Source organism: Rhynchophorus ferrugineus, unplaced genomic scaffold (assembly GCF_030347505.1).
Source record: "Rhynchophorus ferrugineus isolate W39M unplaced genomic scaffold, kcgeb_rfMv2 rfM2, whole genome shotgun sequence".
Classification (NCBI taxonomy): domain Eukaryota; kingdom Metazoa; phylum Arthropoda; class Insecta; order Coleoptera; family Curculionidae; genus Rhynchophorus; species Rhynchophorus ferrugineus.
Window position 1 is genome coordinate 24791354 of NW_027472581.1, and position 26178 is coordinate 24817531.

The following is a 26178-nucleotide window of genomic DNA, read 5'->3' on the forward strand; positions in this document are numbered from 1 at the left end:
TCATTTCAACAATATGTTGAAATGCGATGAACAATGCGGTTGAAAGCCTATGAACACGTCGAATAGGAGGGGCAAACTAAACCAAACCATCATATTTTAATCGATGCATTTGAGTTCAGAAACAAATAAAAGACAAACTTATTAAACATATTTAAATAGGATACCCGTGTTACTTTGTATATAACCCTCTCTGATGCTATTTTATTGCTATTCATTTTACCAAATGCAGTAGTCTATATAAGAATTAAGTATTGAAAACGTGAAAATTAACTCATTATAAAAAATCTATCAGTAGAAAGCAGTAGAAACAATCTATAATAGAAGGATTTTTAGTGATTTCGTGAATTTGGGTTGATAAAGATGAGATGAGTTAATATTTAACAAAATTGTGAGTTTTTTTTCTTTTACCAAGATGACCAGCAAGAACCAAATGGTTTTCTGCTGATTTCGCTTCGGATTCGGGGTATGATGTGTTTTGCGGGCGACAGAGATCCTGGGGTACGACTGGGATTGTCGTAGTTGGTTTACTACCGAAGTTTGTGCATGCGTAGGAATTTAATCAAGATGTTGTCGAGTTCTAAGATGCCTATGGAGAATCCTACACTGAGCATGTTTATGAAATTCCTCATAAACCATGGGGCATTGAGTAACGCGCGGACTTTTTTGGATTGGAACACTTGTACTAGTTCAGGTTGTCCCTCAGATCAGTTGTAGCTACAGCGTCGCTTTCTGAGGGATTAGAAGTTTACTTTTTCTGCAGGGGAATGGAAACAGTAGGGTGTACACGCCATTTCAAAATTGTGCATCGGGGATTTTTAAATTAAACACAAAATTTACACCTGAGTGACAATAGACATGTCTCGTATTGTTCCAATTTATCTTAACACTTTGTTTTGCACGTACTGCATTCTGTAAAAATCTCTAAACATATAGATATTTCTGTGTTATTCAATATTGATTCTCAATATTCATTCCACACTCTTCATATGCCACATGAAGGGAGGAATAAATATTTAATTATGGAAATTGAATAATGGTTAGCTCAAAAGACCACTCATAATGGAATTATGTACGCTTCATTATAGAAGAAATCCAGTAAAACTTAAAATAGTTAAAACAAATACTGAACGTATAAACTAGAATCTATTAAAATTTTAACTTAATTAAGATTATTGCACATTAGATTATACAGTTAAAAAATCTAATAGTAATAATCGACACTAAAAGTTGTTCATCCCTCCTTGTAGGAAGTGCAATAATAATAAAAAATAATATATGCCATCATCAAGAACCCGGACTCAGTTTAGCAGAAAATCAGGTAACGGCAGTAACTGTTATATCTAGCAAATACAGGGTTACATTAGCTTCCATATATAGCCCTCCAAGATACAACCAAAAAAAAGAAAATTACTTGAATGTTCTAAACAACCTAGGAGAAAAATTTATAATCGGTGGTGATTTCAATGCTAAAAATACAAGATGGGGATCTAGAATGACGACAACTAAAGGTAATGAATTACATAAAGCAGCTGCTGAGCTAGGGTGCAGTTACATGTCGACAGGAAAACCTACTTATTGGCCTACCGATCCAGAGAAAACTCCAGACCTGTTAGACTTCTTTATAGCTAGAAACATAACCACTAACTACATGGAAGTTGAAGAAAATTTTGACTTAAGTTCAGATCACACACCTGTGATTTTGACGCTGAGTGAAAACATTATAAGAAAACAACAAAATCCAACATTAACCAACAAGAGGACAGACTGGGAAGGATTTGTTGAAGAAATAAACAATCGAATTCAACTAAATGTTCCCCTTAAGACAGAAGACCAATTAAATTATGAAACCGAAAAATTCGTTGCAGACATCCAACAGGCTGCTTGGAATAACACTCCAGAAATTAAAACTTCAACCAAAGGAATAAACTACCCGAAAGAAATCAAGGAAATGGTAGCTGAAAAACGAAAACTACGGAAAAAATGGCAGCAAAATAGAACACCTGAAAATAAGAATATCTTAAACAACATAACACAAAGGTTGAAGAGGGAAATTTTGGAAATTAAAAACAATTCCATAAATAACTATCTACGAAATTTAACAGACGACAAGAACACAGACTATTCGCTCTGGAAAGCCACTAAATACCTAAAACGATCCTGTCTACATAGTCCTCCGATAAGAAACATGCATGGAAGTTGGGCACGCAGCAACCTGGAGAAAGCAGAAGCATTCGCTGACCATTTAGAGAAAACTTTCAAACCAAACGAAAGTGAAATTGAACATACTTTACCGGACATAGACGGCGAAAATTCGACAATTCAATTAACAACTCCGAAAGAAGTCACCAACGTTATTAAAACTAACATCAAGCCAAATAAATCACCAGGCTATGATTTAATAACAGGGCAATTGCTGCACAATCTGCCAAGAAAGGGTATTATAAAGCTCACTAACTTAATCAATGCAGCATTTCGACTGAAATATGTCCCAGACGTTTGGAAAATGGCTGAAATAATAATGGTTCCAAAACCTGGAAAATCACCAAATGATATAAAAGCTTATCGACCTATCTCACTGTTACCGATGATAGCTAAGGTATTTGAAAAGCTCCTCTTGAAAAGATTAAAACCAATTATAGAGAGAAAAAACCTAATACCAACACACCAGTTTGGGTTTATTACCAAACATTCAACGATTGATCAAGTGCATAGAATAACAGATGTTATTGAAAAAGCCTATGAAGATAATAAAGTATGCTCAGCTGTATTCTTAGATGTAGCACAAGCTTTCGACAAGGTATGGCACAAAGGCCTCGTCCATAAGCTACAGAAAATATTACCGAAGCAACACACCGAACTATTAAAATCTTACATCACAGCCAGAATGTTTAGAGTGAAACAAGAGGAAGCTTACTCTACAATAAAAGAAGCTAAAGCAGGTGTACCACAAGGAAGTGTACTGGGGCCAATTCTGTACCTACTTTATACATGTGATATACCACAAATCGAAAACATTACAATGGCTACATTTGCTGATGATACTGCTATTCTTGCTGTCGGAAACAATAGCGAAGAAGCAACCCGAAACCTACAACAGGCTACTGACGCTATAAATAAATGGACCCAAATCTGGAAAATACAAATTAACCAAAACAAATCTGTGCATGTTCAATTCACCTATAAACAGGCCGCGCTTACACCATTGACCATAAACCACACTGTCATACCATACAGCAATAATGCTAAGTATCTCGGAATGACACTTGATGCAAAACTACGGTGGAAGGAACATGTCAAAAAGAAAAGAAAAGAACTTGAGTTAAAATATAGAAAAATGTATTGGCTAATTGGAAGAAAATCTCAATTAACTATACATAATAAATTACTTCTATATAAACAAATATTAAAACCTATATGGACATACGGAATACAATTATGGGGATGTTCCGCAAAAAGCAACATAAATCTAATACAAGTTTTCCAGAACAAAGTCCTAAGAAGCATCGTAGGTGCACCCAGATATTACCGGACCATTTATTTACATCGAGATCTTCAGATACCGACTGTCAATCAAGAAATTAAAAGAATTGCAAAGAGACATGAGGAGAGACTTCACTCTCATGTTAATTTCGAAGTATTACAACTCTTGGACAACACCAAAACCGGACGCAGACTCAAAAGGACCAAACCATTTGAACTTGTGTAGTGTGTTGTAGTGTAGTGCAGTGAGGTGCATTAGAAAAAACTCAAAGTGTTAAAACAATTATTATTATGTTAGATACTATGTAGGACTGATGAGTCCTATTAGATATATACCTAGATTTAAGCTATTATAAGGACAAATTGTAGGTTAGTCGGCAACGACTAGTAACAATGTATATAATTATAAAAAAAAAAAAAAAAAATCCCTCCTTGTAACTTTACCAAGAAAAAATTAACAATTTCGTTTTAATTTAACGATCATAGCAGACTAAATATAAACCGAGACTTTCAATTAAAATTATAAACAGCATAAACTTTACGCTACGTTTATTCCAAATAAATAACCTGTGTCTGCATGTGTGTGTAAAGTTTGTAATGGCCGGCGTTCAAAAATGTAAGAAAGGCCACCGATTCGTGAAATCTTTGCTAGTAGCTCTCGTAAGATTCATTTCTAAAAATAACCCATTACACAACACGGTTCACAGTTAGTGTTTCAAATACCTTTTAAGATGATGACCATCGAACATGTAAATTTTAAACTGTGACGAGTCATAATTCGATTTAGATCGGTGTGGCTTTTAATGGCCCTTTAAAAGATTAATATTATTCAATGATTTTAGTAGTTTTAATAAAGAAACACGGGTTTTAACTTATCAATTCGGTAAGTAAAATATAACCACATCACTTTTAAAAACTTGAAACCAGTAAAACGTGAAATCCATGGCGCATGATTCCCGCAAACTTCACACAGCATTCGATGACCATTAGCCGTCTTTTTCTTCAAAACTTCCGACATTTTCAACGCACTGGACAAATGTTTTTTTCGTAGGTTGGTTACAAATATACCCTATACCATTACAATAAAGTTAAGCTGAAGTTTATACCAACACTTACAAGTTTGTATGTTTTGGTTCGTTTTAATCTTTGGATTTCCTGCGCGTTGTCCAGTAGTTTTATTTCTTCTTCGTTAGTGTTATTTAGTTACCTTCTTTCATCTTTTATTGAATCTTAAATAACTTCGTGAATCCATTTAATTTCGAGATCATCATGCAAGTTCTTCCTTGGTTAAACTACTTTTGGTCCTTCTTTGTAGCGATAATAATTGATAATTAATGAATGAACTTTGTTTTGAATACCGGTCAATTTGATTATATAAACCTTAATAGACCATATTATTGATTAATAAATTAATCTCTTTAATCATTAATTTAAGCTATATTTTTCATTCTATTAACAGGCATGGGGAATTACTTCACAAATGTTGTTGTAGTTGTTGAATGTTGTTATTTTTTGAAGAACTGCGGTTTAACTACGAAGAAAACATAGTTCTCATTACATATTGCTACTGTAAATGAATTAAATAGTAAAATTGGATAGTTTTTGAATGGTTTTCTTGAACAATAATATAGGTCAATTATTAAAATAGTAGCTGTTTCCAGTTTTTTTTATCAAAAATAGGTCTGGCCTCAAATGACAATTTTCAAAAAAGCTATTTTAATCTAATATTGGATTGTAAATACATAGCTTTATGAAACAACGTTACATTTTCTATAATATTGCAAGTTGCAGTAATGCTGACAAATCTTCAATGAGAATACACTTTGTTATATTTGCTACTGACATAATTGTTAATATACCAAATACTCTTTAAATATATTGAAGATCAAATAAAACTTTACTTTAGAAATATTGAACATATGAAAATCCAACACTTTTTGTCGAACATAAATATTTGAAGATTTCTAACATTTCATTCTAATTCTGCAATAACACGGAGGTAGCCCAAAGATAATTTAAAGTTCGGTTAAAAAAAGAAAATCGAAAAATATCCCAGGTGAGTCAAGAGATGGTTGGAACCGGTTGGTTGGTATTTTGCCAGCGGATGACGAATGTCCCAATAGTTATCATAATACAACACCAAAATATCAATGAAAAAAACACGAGAAGACTTTATTGGCTTGATGAATTGTAATACATTTTGCAGTATGAAAATAAAAGTTTAGTGTCTTATAAAGTTTTGAAATACATGTTTATGAAACGCCTTACTATATGGGAAATAAAAAATAATTATTGTACAATATTTTCTAATTAATTAAGTGAAGCAAAACTTGATTGAATGAATGATATTAATGATTGAATAAAGAAACATCTGGAAACTACTTTAAATGAGTTTTATAGTGCAATCCCAAAGTGTTATTGCTTATTAGGAATTTTGTTTTAAGTTATATTCATATATAATTATCTAAAAACGGTAATGCTATTCATGAATAAATAAATCGAGAAGGGATTTCTGTAACATAATAATAATAATAATATATATGGATATTGCCTATAAAAATTATATATTAAAAACAAACATTCTAAAAGAGGTATGATAGATTGTCATTGCATTCGCGTTAAATATAGATATTAAAGCTAGACAGTAATATTCTAATAAAATCAGAATAATGTGTATTATGGAATACTGTTAATGCACCTTGGTATATCAAGTTTCATAAAAAAGAATATTAGATGAACATTATAAACTAAATTATTACAAAGTCTGTAACGGATCACTAACAGGGACTCCACTAGCGTATGAATCACATCCAAAAATATTAATTAATGTTGGACATAATAATCACTAGTCTCTAATAATACAATATAATATGTTATTGTTATGCAACTCTCAATGCCCTGAACTGAAGCTCAAAATCGATGTTGGGCATATTCTCAGTTCGTTGGCTTAACTTGATGATTAATTTGCATAAATTAGACGCAATTTATTAAAACGTAATTTAATTTAATGGAATTATCATGTAATGATGCTTTAACAGAGACCATTCCAACTATTATACCCTACACAAAATCTTGGCTAGACATTAGATAACAAAAATATTTTACTCCTTATCCCCATTAAAATGGTTGTCGGTATACGGTTTTGTTCCTCGATATATTTACAATAATTGTTAAAATCATATGAAGGTTGTCATTGTTTTTTCTCTTATATTATATTGCAGATTATTTAAAAATGACTGGTACTTAACTTATATATAAAATAATAATATTATTATAAAATAAACTTATATTTTCATCAGTTACATTCCTTTTGGATTGTGGAGGTTTGTAATTGTTTTAGAACAGCTTATTTTGGTGATTATATTGGAGATATCTACCATAAAACGAATCTTTACAGATATAGTCATAATTATTTCCACTATATTTCACCAAATGTTTATGTATACTTTTCGTTTATTATTTTTATGTTGCAAACATGATGCCACCAACAGATTTAAACAACTCAAAACCACGAATATGATTCACACTCAACGATAACATATAAGAAAAATTATTGGCACTTTCGTGAGATTATTTTCGACCTTTCGAATAAGCCAAAGGTCGAGACTATTAAGCTTGCAAGATGAGATAATGGACACTGACGTCTTTTTATAAACAGGATTATTTCGCAGAGTTCAACAAAGCGTTGCACTTGACGATAAGACATCTCAATATCATTATCCTTTTTACACAATTTTTACGTTAGATCGATACGCCAAATATATTAGAACGTAAAGTTCTCAGGATTTTATAGTATGAAGGGTTGTTGTTACTAAATACAGCAAACGCTCGTTAATGTGAACCAATTCAAATAAAATGTAGGTTATATTATGTTTACATTAAGGAGCGAGATTTAAGTAATAAACGTTTTAAGAAAATTCAAAGATTTAAACAAGCTATTAATGCATTTACATTTATAACAAACTAAAATATGTTTGTTTCCATTATTGAGTGTTTACATTATCGAGCGTCTGCTGTATTTAAAATTATTTCTCTAAAAAAAACACAAAATTAAACTTAGGATAAAAAGTAGTATTAATACAATAGGCAACCAAAAATATACTAAACCACATACGAGGTTTGTCTCAAAAATACTCTAGCTTACCTATAGACTGTAACTATTCGAAAAATCTGTTATGACTGAGAGTAGCAACCTTATAATCTAAGGTGAGGTTCCAGTTTAAAACCTAAACTATATTCCACTAAAGGGTAGTTTACTTCTTCTTTTACAAAAACACATTGAGCTTAAACCAGCTTAAACAAGTTCGTAAAACCTGTCAAGACAAACGTCGCAAAGTTTTACAAAGCCCAGAACAAACTGACAGGGCAAGCATTCCAAGAAATTTCATATGTCGCCTATTGTCTGATAATTAAACATTATAAAGATAAGATTGTGGATAGAGACTCCACACTGTAAAAAAGATATTTCAATTGAAAATATAATGACCTTACTAGTAAAGCCATATTTTTGCACATATTCATGACCACGAACTTGAGAAAAGTCAAAACGTTGGAGTAAAAAACATGTGATTATTATATTTTCTGTCACTCAAAACGACAATATTTCGACCTTCATTATATGTATTTGTTATAAGCAGGATAGATGTGAATCCAAATGCAGAGCTAGTGGAATATTTTACTTATTTGCTCATACTATCGAAATATATTGGAATGAAAAATGGACTGAAAAGATGAAAGTTGAATTTAACACTGAATCTAAGGAAAAAAATGCAGTTTAACTGAAGAAAATTGAAAATTCAATCTTCAGCAGTTGAAAATTACATAAATTAAAATTTGATATGACCCAAATGATTATTACAAGTTTTGTTAGATTAGAAACCTTTCAGTTGATTTTATGTAATTTACATATTATTGATTTATTCTTGAAGGAATTTTCCCATTATTTAATACATGTCTGTATTAGTTAATTACTTTTATAATAGTCTTAATGAAAACTGTATGATTACTTACCTATCATCAGTTAAACCAAATTACATTTATAGCATAAAAGTTACGCCAATGGTTAGATACGTTTTTTTTTTAAGTAAAACAACACTTAAAGAAGAATGTTAAGCGATTCAAGGCTAGTTTGGTACGATACATTGTCAACTTTTTGCCCTGCACATATTTGAGCAGTCATAAAACATTTTTTCGGAATCGCTAAACGCTCTATGTTCGTAATCGGAATTACGAATTAAAAGCCAGCACTCAAACACTCGCTAAGAATCGCATGCTACATCAGCCACCATCATCACATAAGTAATTACCGATCTCCTGTTAGAATTCTTGACGCGCCTACCTTTACGGTTTCTTAATAACCATAAATTTACATCCTCCAGTGCGCTATCTCCAATCAGTCCGTCGATTTCGACTTCCCGTATTGATCTTATTTTAGTATGGTATCGGCACGTCATGAGTTTTTTGTTCATTTCCATCAGTTTCCTGTAATAATACAGATTTTGTTGTTACTGTTGCTATAAAAGACTAATGTTATTCGAGGAGTCTCTTTTTTTATTGCAAATTTAACATTAGTTCTACGTTTTAATCCTACATCGGAAAACATTATTTTGAAACTATGCAATGATATGATGTACATGTTCAGTTGCTATCTTTAGAGTGTCTGCTATTTCATTCAATTTCAATTTACAGTCATTCGAAATCATTTTGTGGATTTTTTTAATGTTTTCGTCTGTAACAACCTCTTTTGGGCATCCACTGCGTTCACCGTCTTTTGCGTGTTCATTTCACCATGTCTAAACTTAGCATACCAATCCTTGATGGTTGATTTTCCTGGGGCGGTATCCAGAAACTCGGCATGAAGCCAAGTTTTTGCTTCAACTGTATTTTTTCCTTTCAAAAGGCAATATTTTATCAACACGCGAAATTCCTTTTTATCCATTCTATTATCCATAGAGCATCCTCCTTTCTTGAGGTGGGTTAAAAAGGTGCATTGTTTATTGAAAAAGCATTATTGTTTTATTCTAGCAATAGAAAGGCGAATTTAGTTGAACCCATTAGGTATTTATTACCGAGTAAATGCAGATGGATTGAAACTGATCCATTATATCCGCCGATTTTGCATTATTAACATGGTCCCGGTGAGTCCAAGTAGGTGCAACAAAATTAATTTATATACTCGATTATTAGTTTTTGATCAAAATAGTCAAGAGTATGAGAAAAAACGTATATATGGATGTATTGCAGTGCGTAAAATGATAATTCGAATTTTGATGTTTTTCAAAACGAACTTATTTTATTCTTGTATTTCCAACACCAATTAGTAATATATGTGCTTTTTTATCTTTGGGCACTTTTCATTCCATGTGATTTTTCACCAACCTCTTTCGGAACCAGCTTTACACCATTAAGAGAGTTTTGCGGAGACTGGAATAAATGGTCATCGCACGTGTCAAGACCCGGCTATACGGATAATGCATAAACACTACTCAGCTAGTCCCTCTCAACTTCTGTCAAGTAACTAAATATATTTAGCGCTGTCGAGATGGGATATAATGCCCCCTCCCGAACTTCAATCGAATTACTTATTGAAAGTAGAATCAAATTAATGCATTGGGCAGTTTCGAACAGCTCATTGTGAACAATACCCTTCCAAACTCACCAAACATTTACCATTATCATCCTTGATGCCAATGCGGACCTATAATCCTTTGTGGAGCTTCTCTGGGTTTTAACCACAATTTTTCCGCACTTAAGTGTCGAATCATGTATTCGAATCATGTAAAACCCAACTATCGAGCTTCTTTCTTCTTTTTTCGTCGAGATTAGGCCGAGATACCCAAAACCGACACACACAAAAAAGGTCGATACTTATTTTTACCAATATCGAATTTTTTCACTCCCATCCTAATTCTCCCTGCAAAATTGTTGATTGATTACATTGTCAGGGGGGGGTCTGCGTTTAGAAATCTCAAAACAAAAGTCAAAATTCAAACAAACTCTCCTTCAAAAACCCTAAGATTTTAATATCGTTATTTTGTATTATACCTCATCCTTTGTATCAATTGTAAAAATCACAAAACCATTTGAAACTAACTAAATCTACACTGTAAACAATCTAAACGACAAATTACACGTCAACTTAGTGTCTATATAGAAGACGGATCTATCAACTTACAACAAAAAGAATTCTGGTCCTCTTAAACTGGTTATTTGAAGGTGTGCAATATAAATGCAAAATTAATACAATGCTATAGATAGTTATCGGCGTAAATATATGTATGCACAGATATTGCACTGTATAAGGGAATTAGTGAGTATAACTTTTCTTGTATTTAATAACTAGCAATCTTTGAATTTCTTCGTCTGACCAGAGTGTTCTTTATCAACTATATCGATATCAATGCTTCACTGCTCTATCAACACATTTTTAATGAACGAACTGTTCAACTGTAAATCTTCGACAATAGTCGTACTTTCAACGCTACTGTTATTTGAATTAAACAAGAAAAGCAAATGAGTTTAATTTAACCGACATTCAGTTTTCTTTCAATTCTTAAAATAGCCTTTCATCTACGTTACCGAAAATAAATCGGACGCTGAGTCACCGTAAGATTTTGAGTATTTATATCATCCTTTATGATTACAATCTAAAACAATCACAATGGTGTCGGATGTCTTCATAAAATAACCCTACCACATTGCGCCAAATCACTAGAACGATTTGATTTGCGATCAAAACAATATTAATAAAGAATAATATTTGGAAGTTATCCCAAACAAATCCCGATTGTTTAAAGGAAACACGAGAATCCCATTGCGAAATAATAAACGGCCAATTCCGAACATTTTAACGCATTGACTAAAATTACTAATTTCGGAGTTTTGTTGAGTGTTGCTCTTTGTTGACCGACACGAACATTAAAAATAAACGGTGCTTTTTTAAATGTGGGTGTATTTGTTATGATTATTTTGCTTCTTCATTTTAACCGTTAAATGTTTTGTACTATCTTGGTGGTTATTTCGAAATTAACTGTTGAATTGTTTGCGATGTAACCACTAGGCTTATTATGAATCATTAGCTGATCACGTAACATTGGGAAAAAATAAGTGTTTGGATTATTTTTAATCGATGTGTGTTTTCCAGGATCCGTCCATCAACAAAGTTTGGAAGTAAGGCCTGCAGTGTTCCAAACCAGAGAAGGGAAACAACAAGATGACGATTCCTATATGGGATATTCTACCATAGCGGGAGATTTCTTGGGTAACGGTGAACAAGGCATAGCTGTTGGTATGCCTAGAGGTGCCGAACTTCATGGCAAGGTAAATTCAGATATACTATGTACTTAGCTTCTCTACACATTTTGACAGAGGCCACCTCTCGTATAACAACATGTAAATGACATTTAATACTTCTAGATGATATAATAACAATAAGCCATAAAACTTTCACACTATCGATCCTATATGACATTATAAATGTAAACATTTCAATTCCGTTCCGGTTTTTTCGCTTAAGAAAACACGTTATAGTTGAGATGTTGTAAAGTATTGGCCATCTGATCCTATACATTTTGCCCAGCCCTCAGGCAACTTATAGATGCTATTCCAAAAAAATAATTTATCCTTTAAGACAAACCATTCATCAAGCCATTTTAAAATTTTTTCGAAATCGGCAAAGTACTGCTGTGCATTAAGATGAAGAGGTGGTAGGTGGATAGAGCAGGTCTGTAGAATACTGCAAATACAGCTGATATTAACACATCTTTGAGCGCATTGTAGATACTTTTCGATTGATGGACAATTGAAATTGAACATTTGTTGTCACACCGATTTCGCAGTCGAAGAAGCGGTATTGCTAAGTCATGATCAGGATTTTTTCTCTTGGAATTTTCGAAAGAATTTTTCATCATTCGTTACTATTCAATGCAGAAATTGCGTTCTTTTATAGCTTTGAAGCAGCATTTCACTGACAATTTCTATTTTCTAAATGTCTAATTCCTGTCATTCATGTGGTATCCATTTTCCCGTGTGTTGGATCTTTCCCATAGCTTAAAGTCGTTCACAAATTGCGATTTAACTCTCATTCAACTTTTCTGCCAATTGTTTTTGAGTTTGTATTGGGTTTGAAGTTGTATCCAATAACTCCTGTAATTTGCGCACTTTCAAACAGTTTCAAGCTACCATGACGTTCTTTTCATGAATGCTAAGGTCACCACATTTACTGAAATTTCTTCATTTCTTTTGATTTAACAGGAATAGTAATATGTGCCGCAAATGATACGTTTTCAGAAATAAAATCTGACATTTTCAAAGAATAATAAATCTACAACGGTGTTATTTTGGCAAATCATTACATTAAATGTGTAATATATAGTGTTAACTTACATATTAATACATATAATTTCAGAATTGTTTTACATTGTCTTAGCAGCAAGGCGCTGATAACGCCATTTAAATATATATTGCCATTTGTTAATAATTTAATTAATTGATATATATCTATAAATAATTAAATATAAAGATAAAAAAGGCTACAACCTAATTGAGAACACTATATCTCCTGGTAAATATAATCAAAATTGTCTCTAGCGCCTTTTCCCTTTTTCATATTTCTTTAGTGCTATCAATTTAAGTAAGATGTAAAATTAATTATTTTTGCGATGTTATTGTAAATAATTTGGTTAAATTAAAACAGCTAAATTGTATATTTTACCAAACCAAAAAGTAAACTTTAAGAGACAGCTTAAAGATCTATTAACAATATAATAAGACAATCATGTGATACTAGTTGTATTATTATCTTTTGTATTAATGTTGAAGAATTATTTTTTCAAGACAAAAAAGCCACCTATCTCGATTAAGTAGCCTTAAGCCAAGATATCAATCATAAGTATCTTAACGAATATACATTTGTTAATAAAAAACAATAAAATAAATCAATCCCTTCAAAATAATTTAGTTTTAAATTCATGGCACTTTACAAACAACTTTCTAAAAGGAATCAAAACTTGGCTGGTCTCATAAACAAACTGAAACAAACTATAGAAACAATCAAGCGATATACAAATGAGCCAATAAAATTCCTTTGTAGATCAATTAAAACGAACCAATAAAATAAGTGGCCTCAGTGGCTACATTGGTGGGACCACGCAAAATATTTCTTCGGTTTTGTCTACTTCTGAATAACTAAAAACCTCTAAATAATACTCTATGTATTACATACTTATGGCTAGTGAAATATATTACAAGAACTGGAAAATTATTACCGACACATCTGGTATCTTTTTAATAGAGACAGACGTATTTGAACACGTTCAAACATAATTTTTACAATTTGCTGTCTACATGCCTCAAATTTTTAATCCTTGCGTTCTTCTGTATTGCAGGTCCTCTTATTCACATGGAATCTAACAAATTACAAAAACATCTCCAGTAGTCAACTGGGTTCCTATTTCGGATACTCCCTGGCCGCTGCCGATGTAGATGGTGACAGTAAACTTGATCTCATCGTTGGTGCTCCATTGCACACCGAACCAAATACCGAGGATAAATACGACGTCGGTAGAGTGTACGTTTTCTATCAAGGAGGCGGTTCTGTAAGTTATATGTGTATAATATCGACCAAAAGCTCAACCGCGATTGTCCTTTATAGAGTAGTTTCAATAAAACGTCATTTATTGATGGTACCAATTCGAAAGGTCGTTTCGGACACAGTGTCGGATACCTTGGAGATCTGAATCAAGATGGCTATGAGGGTAAGTCTGATTTAATTAGTTTCGACTATAACATAAACTTTACTTGATCATTCTTTTTGTTCATCTACTTCCATTAGAACATAGAATATTATATAGACTGAAAGGAATCGGATAAATTTTTTTGAGAGTATAAAAATCATCAATATTAAAAAAAGATTTTCGTTTTTGTTTCATTAAATATTCTTAATTTATTACTATTATTCCGTTGTACTTACATCAATACACAAACAAGACAAGTGCAGGATAAATACATTAGCAAGAATTGTCCAAATTAAAATTAAATTAGACCACTTAAGTTAAGAGTAACATATACGCTGTGTAAGTTCATGTGGTTTGGTTCGCCTCAATCTTCTGATTTCCTGCACGTTGTCCAGTGGCCGTGATTTAGTAACCTTATTTCATATTTTAACACGAAATATTAGATAACTTCATAAGTACATTTGATTTCGAGGTCATCGTGCAGTTCTTCATAGGTGACGTAGCGATAATCGAATTAATCGAAGAACTTTGATATAGATGAATTAGTAGTCAATTTGAGGTTTTAATGCAACCCCATATTTGCACCACATAAGTCCAAATAGATTTTATAATTAACTGATAAACCAATATCTTTGATATTAGGTCAAGTGGAGAGAATCCGACTAACCAGTATAGTTCTTTGATTTTGAGTTTAATCTACTCTGCTATTTGTCTAACGTGAGGTGAATGTATTAAGTGTATTTTTATATATTTGTCAGCGTGATATAATTTTCATCAAATGCGGTTTATCATATCACTATAGTGATGGGATACATAAATTGAACGATCGCTGAAATGAGTGTTTTGAATTTTTAAAATATTGAAAAATAATTTTTGTAACTAATTCACTTTGTTTCCACAATTTTTTTAACAACCTAGCACAAAACTACTTTCATACTAACACAACACTATTTTCACTTAATTAGTTTCTTCTTAGATCGTTTTACTTAGACATTCCCAAAACATCAACCATCACAACACATAAAAGATTGTAAATGATCATAACTTAATCTATTGCACAATACAAATAATTCAACAAAAACCAATTGTATTTTTTGTCTAGATTTCGCTGTTGGTGCCCCGTATGATGGAGAAAACAATAAAGGAGCAGTCTACATCTACTACGGTTCATCTCAAGGAGTTTTGGAGAAGTACGGACAGGTCATCTACGCGGAAGACGTCGAAGGGTACAACGGTATACCCCTCAGTACTTTTGGTTTTTCGGTTGCCGGAGGTCTGGACATGGACGGCAACGATTATCCCGATATGGCAGTGGGCGCTTATTTATCAAATTCCGCTTTCTTCTTTAGGTAATTTGCTGCAAAATGTTATAATCACACAGAATATAGAGATTTAAGTGTATAGGCAATTTTGGGGAAATGTTTCGCGACATCCAATATTCGCGAAGGCATTTGATTAGTTCATTTCGTTTCTGTAGTGCGTTTGTTTTTATTTTGGGCATAATTTTCTGAATGGAGAAGTGAAGGACGGTGCTTTTAGCGTGTTTCTGCGTTTAACGTGTTTGTGATTAAATTTTAATCAAAATTATACGTTATAATGCATATTCGTTCTAAGAAGTGTGTTCTAAGAATAGATAGGTCATGTAAAAATCATAACTTATCCCTATATACATAGATACATAAATATGCTGTTTTTTTTAGTTAGAAAGTCAACCTTTAGTTTTTCATTTTTCATGTTATCAACAAATAATATTACTCAGAATATTTGTATCGCAAAGTCAATCACCACTTGAATAGTTTCAAATTGCATTGATTTTTAAAAGTACACCTATATATATCAATAGGGGCTCCTAGAGAAAGGTTTTGCTTTGCCCAACATCCAGATCGGGATAAATAAATCGGTCATTCAAGTGATTTGATTGGTCAATTTAAATCTTATATTATAAATCTCCATTATAGCCACCTATAAGGAAAACATTTTGCTGTGAAGACATTTGATTGCTCTTCGCCCTGACGTCACGTGTAATTGACCAATAAAATGTTAATAAAACAATTTAATTTCTGAAATAAATTTATTAAATAAAATTCAATGAATGAAATAAATATAATCTGTAAATTATAAAACTGCAAATTATGTATAAAATATAAATATAATATAAAAACAAACATATCTATAAACTTTGAAAAAAGAACTTTCGAACAAATCAAAATTATCTCTTCTGTTTTTTTTCTCTTTTTCATATTTGTATTGGGTCATCAAATTAACAGGAACTATTAGAGTTCTGGCTTTTTGTTTTCTTATACTGAAAGCAATCTTTGAATCTTTCTCTGTTAAAATTCTGTTTACCTGTTTTATTCAAAAGTATATGGTGCGTATTTTTAAAATTCTATCTGGAAGATCATTAAATAGTGTACAATTAAAAGGTTTTAAATTTATGTTTGACAAAAATATGTTATATTATCGACGTGTAGCAATATTGTAAGATAAAATTTTAAAAATAGTTCAAAGAACTACTGACAGTGTAACAAAACAATTTTCTGAGGTATGTGATATTGCCTTGCCTTGTTTGTTCATATCGGAACATCCGCAATTGAAGGTACAAAGTGAAGTTACAATTTCCCAACTGCTGGTAATACATCCCCCGTTAGTATGGAATTAATCCTCTTCGCAATTTCCTAAAGGCAAAATAGATGAGAAAAATTTACTTATGAGCGCTTTAAATGATTTGTCAAACATACTAGCCGAAGGATGCATATTCTTCAGTCCATGAAAAAATTCCAAATTATCTTGATCAAGTAGTCTTAAGCCAATATATTTATTCGGATCATCACATTTTTTTTCTTTAATGAAATAAACCCTCTCAAGGTGATTATTAAGTTTTTAATTCACTTTAACAAATTTGTTCTTACTTGGGCAATAAAATATAAGCACTATTTAATTTCTGAATCGCTTTGCACCAAAATTCCTTGTGTATTGAACTTTGGTTAATCCTCTCTTAAAAGGTTTGCATTCAGGAGCTATTATTTTAGTGGAGATTCAACTATCAAATAATTGATGCAAGAATAAAAGTATATGGCCGTTTGTGTAGCTTCTTTCGAAAAGAGATTAATTTCTAAAATAGAAAAACTTATTTGATATTTTATATGATTATTAATATGAATAAATGTACCTTATCTTACAACAACAAAACACGCTGTAACGACCATAAATGTATTTGATTCTGATTTAATTTTTAAAGACAGCTAAATACTTCTTGGAAGTAAAACCACTCTGGATTTCTTTACTATCTATGCATTTGGGTACACAAGACTTTCTAGATCGATAATTCAATTCACTTTACTTATTGTACTACCGTCTTATAAATACCAATGAACTAATAACTTAATCTCTAAACGTTATAAAAATCTAGATGCACTGCTCCTTAGGTTAGGCACACTGGAAATGGCGCCAGAGAAACAAATAAACAATAAAGGCGCTATAGAGACGAAGTGAACCAATCGGATTCCGGCGCGGCTCATAGCATAGCGATTAAAACAAGTAATAAGTTAAAAGTAGCGACATCTACATGCTGGACGTCGTGAACCAATCGGATCCCGTCGCTGCTCATAACATAGCGATTAAAACAAGTAATAAGTTAAAAGTAGCGACATCTACATGTTGGACGTCGCGAAACATTTCCCAAAAATTTCCTACAAACTTAAATCTCTATTTGTCTATGTCTATGGCTTTAATCTAACATAATATAATGCGTTTTTAGAGCAAGACCAGTTGTTCGTGTGGAGGCCTTCGTTCGATTCCGAACCAGAAACAAACAGATCGACATTAAAACCAAAGACTGCAAAATCGGACAAACCCCTCACACTTGTACGACAATCGATTTCTGCATTAAATACAGCGGTAAAGGAATACCCGAAGCAATCAGTAAGTTTTGAATCGCGTGTAGCCAACCGGACGCATTAAAACAACCATTATTTTAGGATTGAACGTGCAGTATATTCTCGATACCAAAAAACCGAATGTTCCGAGGATGGCATTTTTGAAAAGCAATTCGCACACTTTGAACGAAACGATTTATCTCCGAAAGGACAGTCCGGACACTTGTCAAACGGAACAAATATATATTAAGGTAATTCGAATCGTTCGCTATTATTGTCGCTCAGCTAACTTTCTTCGTACATGGTATAGAACGAGATCCGTGACAAACTAACCCAACTCGAGGCAGAAGTAAAATATTTCATGATTGAAGAGCAGGGTGCCCAACATTACGGCAGGAGATACCCTCGATCTGCGTTAACGCCAGTGTTAGATTTAAATCTTCCGCCATCTAGAAAAGATTCCATTATTATCCAGAAAAACTGCGGCAGTGACAACATTTGTATACCAAATCTGCAAATTAGCGTTACTAAGTAAGTAGAAGCCTATATTTTTTCTCTCAAGTATATACAGAGTTTCATATATTTTCTCAATATCCAATCTAGGACGACAAATATAAATATAAACTTGCTTGTAGTTTGGACCAAATTTTATTTATTTTAAATCACTAACAGGTCAATTTAAAAGTCCCCGGTCTACCATAGTAAAACACATTTTTTTGGCAAAATTAGTTTTTTTTTCTTATTCGAGGGTGATACACTGATTATAGCGACCCTCCAACTTTTCGATACGATTTTTGTAGTACGATTTGGCCTTTGCTTCAAAATAGGCCTCAGTTTCGGCGATCGCCTCTTCATTCGACGAATATTTCTTCCCAGCGAGCATTCTTTTAAGATCTGAGAACAGGAAATACTCGCTAGTGGCCAGACCTGGAGAATACGGTGGATGAGGAAGCAATTCGAAGCCCAATTTATAGATTTTTGCCATCGTTTTCACTGACTTGTGGCACGGTGCATTGGCTTGGTGAAGTACTTTCTTTTCCTTCAAAAGCGGCCGTTTTTTCGCCGATTTCGTCCTTCAAATGGTCCAAAAACGCTAGGTAATAATCACTTTGATGATCCTTCCTTTTTCAAGGTAGTCAATGAAAATTATTCCATGCGCATCCTAAAATACAGACGCCATAACCTTGACAGCCGACTGTTGTGTTTTTCCACGCTTTGGAGCGGGTTGATCGTATGCAGTCCACTCGGATGACTGTCGACTGAACTTTCGAGTGAAATGATAGAGCCATGTTTCATCAATTGTCACATATCGACGCAAAAACTTGGTTTTATTACGCTTGATCATCTTCAAACACTGATATCTTTAGAGTGTCTGCTATTTCACTTAATTTCAATTTACGGTCATTCAAAATCATTTTGTTGATTTTTTAAATGTTTTCGTCGGTAACTTTTGTGCGTCCACTGCGTTCACCACCTTGGGTGCTCATTTCACCACCTCTAAACTTAGCATACCAATGGTTGATTTTTATGGGGCAGAGTCCGGAAACTCGCCAAGCAAGCCATCAAATTTTACTTCAACTGTAATTTTTCACTTCAAAAAGCAATATTTTATCAACACGCGAAATTCCTTTGTATCCATTTTTTCACAATAACTAAAGTTGCTTCACTCCAAAGAGTTATAATTCACAAACTAATGATCCGACAGAAAAGTATGATTATCCAAAGCGAAAAAATCACGGAGATCACCTGGTCATGCATCAATATCAACGGCAAAACCGAATATTCATGGCTCCAAGCTAATGCTCTGTATTTACTGGAATCAGCTTGGTATAGTACACTACAAGCTACTAAAACCTAATGGAACCATCAATGGGAAACGCTATCAACAACAATAAATTGTTTGTTCAGAGCGCTGAATGAAAAACTACTCGCATACAAGCAAAGTTACAATAGTGCTCTTCAACATGACAACGCTCGACCACACGCTGCTAAACCGGTGAAGACATACTTGGAAACATTAAACTGGAAAGTATGATCCCACCCGCCATATTCTGCAGATCTTGCTTCTTCTGAATGCTACTTGTTGCAACTATGAGTCATGACCTACCTGAACAGCATCGGAGATTATCATTTCGAATTAACAATTTTTTTAGTTCTTTTTTGATTTCTTCAAAATGAAACACAACGTATTCTGAAAAGGACATTCTGCATCGATCGACACAACTGGTAATCAGAAGATTTTAGGTCTAAGCAATAGGGCAGGTGAGATCTAAGTTTCCATTAGCTAAGCAATGTTCAAATTGTTAAAATAAGAGATGTATCATGATTTAGTAACCAGATGCCCGATTCTGACCGTTCTTCAGCCCGTGGTTACTCAAGTTTAATAATTTCTTTTATTCCCTCCTAATACAAAGAGTTATTTGTGTGAATATAATTCTTGACGTCGACTGTCATTATTATTATCAATCCATAGTGGCGCTCGTTGAAAGTGTCCACTTCTCAACCAATACACTGTTAGTGCGGCAGGGCTTCGAATATTCTTCAGTATATCTCGGAGCAATTAAAGATCGGCCGCAAGTGTTCTAACCTCCGACAGTAGCAGTCTTCTATTTTATACATAGTTTTCGATAATCTTACCCATATCGTTTTTGGGGCGGTTCTTTTATCTTTTCTCTACCCAAAAAGTCAATTTCGCCTAGGAAGTCTATGAAGATTCATCTTTCATACAACAGAACGTAAGAATATTCTAAAAATTTTCTAAAAAATTTCAATTTGATTCCTTTCATTTTGTTTTATTCATTTGTCATGCAGTCGACATATGCCAATATAAATCACATTATATTACTTTCCCTTTAGCTTTTTACAAATTACTATATGTATATACCTATGTTAAAATAACTTCTTTAATGATCTCGGAAATGTTCATAAACCTCCAATTATATTTATTCATATTCATAATTGCATAAAATTGTAAGCATATTTGTATGCTACATTTAAAATGATTGCGCATAAGATGATGGATTAATGGTCATCATTTTTTCAATAAATCCATAATTTTTTCAGCAGAAACCTTATATTGTTCAATAAATACTGTATTATCAAAATGTCATCAGATAGTGTGACTAATATTTTGGGTAAGTTTTGAGTGTCATAAAGCTCCGTGATTCGCTAATAAATCATCAAAAAAAAACCATCCAATGAGCCTCAAAAATGATTAAAATAATTTTACGTGTTGTTTCATAAATATGGATGAATCCCGTGCTTTCCGTCATAATCAATCAATAAATTAAAAACCGGTTTGTTAAAACATCCCCCTATATACCAGATTTAGCTTCCCGTGACTTTCAGTTATTTTAATATCTTATGGTGATATTCTAGTCTATAAATTCGAAAACTATTAAATAATTTTTTCGCATTTTTTTCATATTTTTAAAACTCAATCCTTTAATGATGTTCTTAAGAGAATTCTTCTAAACCGATTTACTTGAAATTTGGTGTGTGCCTTCTCTAAACATTCTTCTATCGTATCACACCATTAGGTCTGTAAAAGATATTTAATTTGAAACTTCACTATAAAAAATAGCTAAAATGTATTTAATTCAAAATATTGTACATCGATAGCTGCTATTTTTTCGCATTTTTCAGACTTTACTGATGCCACGATTTATATTTTGAGACTATCCTCGAACCTACCCATTATTGGTACTTAACTTTTTTTTATTTTAGATTTTTATTATGTTTAAAAAAATTGAAAATAACCAAAAAAAAATGATAAAAATGCTAGTCTTTTCGAACAGGCATAAGTTGGCGAAAATATTTAGTTTTTCCTTAAGTAAAATGTGAATTCTGAAAACAAAGTTGAATTAAATCAACACGGGTAGTTTACTAAACTTCATTTTTGCAGGAACGTCGAAAAATATCTGCTCGATTCTAACACAAACCTCGAGTTTGATGTTATTGTATCGAACCTTGGCGAAGACTCATTCGAAACCACCTTTGAGGTCACGTACCCAGAGGGAATTTACTACAGGAAATATGAACCGAAAAATAACGATGTCTTATGTAGCGCTGGAACCAACAGGACCATCTCCTGTGACATTGGAAATCCTCTGCCTGCTAACAAAATCGTAATTAATGGCGTTGGGATTCAATCGATTCATTAGAGTAACGTGACGTTAATTTTAGGCGAACTTCAAGATGATCTTTGTACCGTATCATAAAGAAGGCATGATGCAAACGTACATCTTCGAAATGCGTGCCAACAGTACCAACCCGGAAGATAAGACAACAACTGATGACAATTACAAGAATGTTACCATTGATATTTGGGTCGATTCTGCTCTGGAAGTCAGCGGGTAAGCACCACTCACTTTGTTAAATGAAAACCATTATTACAGTTCGTTATCATTACAGGCGATCAATACCTCAGGAGATATATCTACCGAACACAACTCAGTATACGTCCGCAGAAATTACGAAGGAATCAGAAATCGGTCCACAGGTAGTTCATTTGTATACATTGAAGAACAAAGGCCCAGCTACGATCGATGAAGCCGAAATGCATTTCCTGTGGCCTTGGCAAACATTAGCAGGTTAGATAATATTTCAGATTATTGATTAACTCACTCACAAATATATTTTATTTAATCAAATATTATAAACAGTAGTCATTCTGTCATCTTTAAACTACCGTGTATGATAAAATTTAACCAAATTCCTTTAAATCAGACTTTATCATACCGTATGTAACCTCGGTTAAAGCTTATTCTTGTATCTCTTGCACTGTTTACCGTCAGTCATATAATAAAACAACCCATGATACTTCTTCATTATCGAGCTTTTTGCAAATCTCTAAAAAATATCATTTAATCGTTGTAATTAGAATAATTATAAGAATTTTTAAAAAATCAAACTTTAATTTTCCAATTTTATTCGTATTTTATACTTATTAATCATCAAAATATTTCTGGTTCAAAATTAAATACTAAATTTTTGATCTATTAATATTAAGCATTTAACAAAAATTTCATACATTTTTAAACGATATCATAATTTTGATGAAAGATTGTGAAAGGAAAAGGAAAGAGATAATAGATACATTATGAATATGTCTAATTCACTGTAGTGTATCGGTATAATGATGTATAGTATTCCTTCCAATAAAACAACCAATGCCCGTCATAGATGACATCGAATACCCTAGCAAATGGTGTTTATAAAAATGTAAAATTCGTTCTAAATACGAGGTGAATTTTTCCTCCTCAGTTTAATCTAGTTAAAGAAATACAGCGTGTTGTCTGATAAAATTCGATTTGTGTTGGTTCTGGTGGACCCTGTTGTCAAATGTCTACAAAATTCTTCAAAATAATGATGATAATTAAAAGTTACAAACTGGCCAACGTAAACCAAAATTCTAGGTTAATGCGGCAACATTGCGTCGTACTGAGGCCATAAATTTTGATCACGTGCATTGGTTGTTTTACTTCATATACTATAATTGGTATGAAAAAAAACGTAGTACAATGCAAAAAGTAGACTACAATGCTTTAATCTTCAAAAATGTAAGTTGAATAATAAGCCACAGTTTTTCAAGTTATTCTCACAAATTTCAATGTTTTATTAACCTAAATTAAATTGAACTGATATGGTATTATTTTTATTTATTATTTTATACTAGCGTTGGGAACTATCGACTGAAAACAGTCGAAACAGTCGTTAGTCAAAAAACTAGTAACTGAAAATAGTAATTACTATTACTAAATACTATTAATAAGCAATTAATAATTTTAAACGAAGTAGAATTACTTTTACATTTGAGTGTTCTGAAGATCTGTAAAAAGGAATGGATTTTTTCTATGGAAAGGAATAATACCCCACAAATATTTTATCGCATTTTAACATGTTAATTGATATTTTCAAATAATACACTATAATAAATATAGACAATACAATAGAACATAAACAAAACCTAAAAACTTAAGATGTACAATAACCATAAATACTAAATAAGAACTAAACATATACTTAATCATAGAAAAACTAATTCATGGCGTAATTAAAAATGATCACACAATAACTACTAGAGCTTTTTTAAATAAAGAAAATACTTTATTTATTATTGAAGGGAAATATTTTTTAACAAAAATCGAGAGAGTAATCGAAATATTACCTATTATTGCCATAATAACTGTCAAAATATGTTACTATTTATCAATCACAATTTTAATCTCTTTACCCTATTACATTAACAATCTTGAAAAATATCGTTAAAACATGCTGCTATATTAATATGCAATATATTGTTATTTATAAGAAAACTACCAAAAAATCATTAAACTATATATATTACATATAAAATGTAAGCATAAATTGGGCACATTTTTGTCAAGGTCGAGACTAGGACGACAGAGTCAGAACGTTAAAAATCAGTCGAATGAAACTAGCAGAAGCAAAAATAGTAATTAAAATTATACGACTGAAACAGTCGTTAGTAAAAAGTAACAAAATCAGTTGGACCGAAAATAGCGACTGAAGCAGTCACTGGTAAAAAGTAGTAAAATCAGTCGAACCAAAAATAGTGACGATCGATAGTCGATTTCAGTCGATATTTCCCAACACTATTTTATACTAATTTGTCAATATATCTTTCTAAAAATAATGCTATTTTATGAATAGATGTATTTTCTGTTTCTTTCAGAGTTGTTGAGTCACAGTATTTCTTAAATTTTCTTATTCTTGGAAGGTATAATATGAAAAAAATTTATGAAAAACCAAAAGTTTAAGAACAATTGTACTTTAAAATATTCATCTCGAGTTATCAAGTAATTTTATAAATCTACAATTGATCCATAATAATGTCGAAAAATGTCAGAAAGTAAGAAGAGTTCTAGCTCTAGCAAATATACAATATATAACCCAATAAAACATAGATGACGTCAAATATAGTGTCAATTGCAGTTCCTTTCTTTCCCATTTTATCCTAGTTAAATGGCACAGAAATGCCTGAAAATTCAAAATATTAGTGATAATAGACATTACAAACCAACAAACGTTGTAAACCAAAAATCAAATTTGATACGGAGACGTGCTGACGTAATAAATTTTTAAGACGTGTATTGACTGCTTTATTGGACGTGCTATGAGTTTGAAGGATTATCAAATAACAGTGAGAAATTTAGTAGCATTTTAGCGATTAATGTGAGCAATTGAAGTTTTGGCTTTCAAAAAGTCGTGTGCGTAACGAGTGAACTCTACATACTCTCATAAAATCTATACAACAACGATTTTGATCAATTAATCTCATGTAATCAGCAATACAACCTTTATGAATAAGAAAATCAAATCATAAAATCATAGTTCTATTATGACACGATAAATATTGTTAAAAAAATTTGAATTTGATTGTTATATTTATATGTATTGCAGGTGAAGATTTACTATATCTGGTTGAACCACCACACGTTCCAGAAGGCGTAAAATGCGAACTGGTCCCAGCAAATTATAAAAACTACCAGGTACTTTATTAATTGTTGATTTTTTTCATTTAAATATTCGATCAATTCAATAATTTACAGCTTGACTTCTACTCAAAACCAATATGGGAAAGATTGCAGATAGATGCTTCTAGTCACAACTTCCAGAAATCGTACGATTCCGTAAAAGTGGAATCCGGCATGAATATCACAGGTACTAACATTATTTCAACGGTATGACTGTTGTTAATAATTATAATTTAACAGGAGTTGCTGGTGGTACTCAAATTTCTGGTCAAGCTACGAAACTGGACGAGGAAATATCAAGTTCGTCAGGTGATGCCTCCGTGGTGTACGAACGGAGACATAATCAAACCACAAGTAGTAGCGGTGGTGGGGGTCAAGCACATTGGAGTACCGGCAGCTCCGGCCAAAGTAGCAGCGGCTTAGATGGTACGTAGCAGATGTTCTTTAAGTTAATAATTAATACAAACATTAATTAAAGCTATAAAGCAACTTGTGATCACTTTTTCCATCTTACGAAGGCAGTTTAAGGCAGCAACTTTTTTTAATTTCCCTACAGTGACACTGCTGCCCTCAACTGGCATCTATTAATAG

The 26178-nt window shown here is 32.4% G+C and overlaps 1 protein-coding gene across 2 annotated transcripts in view; it reads left to right on the top strand.

Annotated features, from left to right (window-relative positions):
• The window catches only part of if (integrin subunit alpha inflated), a 197566-nt gene that overhangs the window by 158260 nt on the left and 13128 nt on the right, over window positions 1-26178 (top strand). For both annotated transcript variants that reach the window (XM_076394397.1, XM_076394398.1), the window contains 13 exons: window positions 11624-11799; window positions 13866-14075; window positions 14132-14234; window positions 15316-15562; window positions 17971-18134; window positions 18191-18339; window positions 18399-18619; window positions 21993-22215; window positions 22274-22443; window positions 22502-22680; window positions 25514-25602; window positions 25663-25774; window positions 25828-26013. In XM_076394397.1, coding sequence (XP_076250512.1) covers window positions 11624-11799; window positions 13866-14075; window positions 14132-14234; window positions 15316-15562; window positions 17971-18134; window positions 18191-18339; window positions 18399-18619; window positions 21993-22215; window positions 22274-22443; window positions 22502-22680; window positions 25514-25602; window positions 25663-25774; window positions 25828-26013 — 2229 coding nt within the window. The remainder of the gene's footprint in view (window positions 1-11623; window positions 11800-13865; window positions 14076-14131; window positions 14235-15315; window positions 15563-17970; window positions 18135-18190; window positions 18340-18398; window positions 18620-21992; window positions 22216-22273; window positions 22444-22501; window positions 22681-25513; window positions 25603-25662; window positions 25775-25827; window positions 26014-26178) is intronic.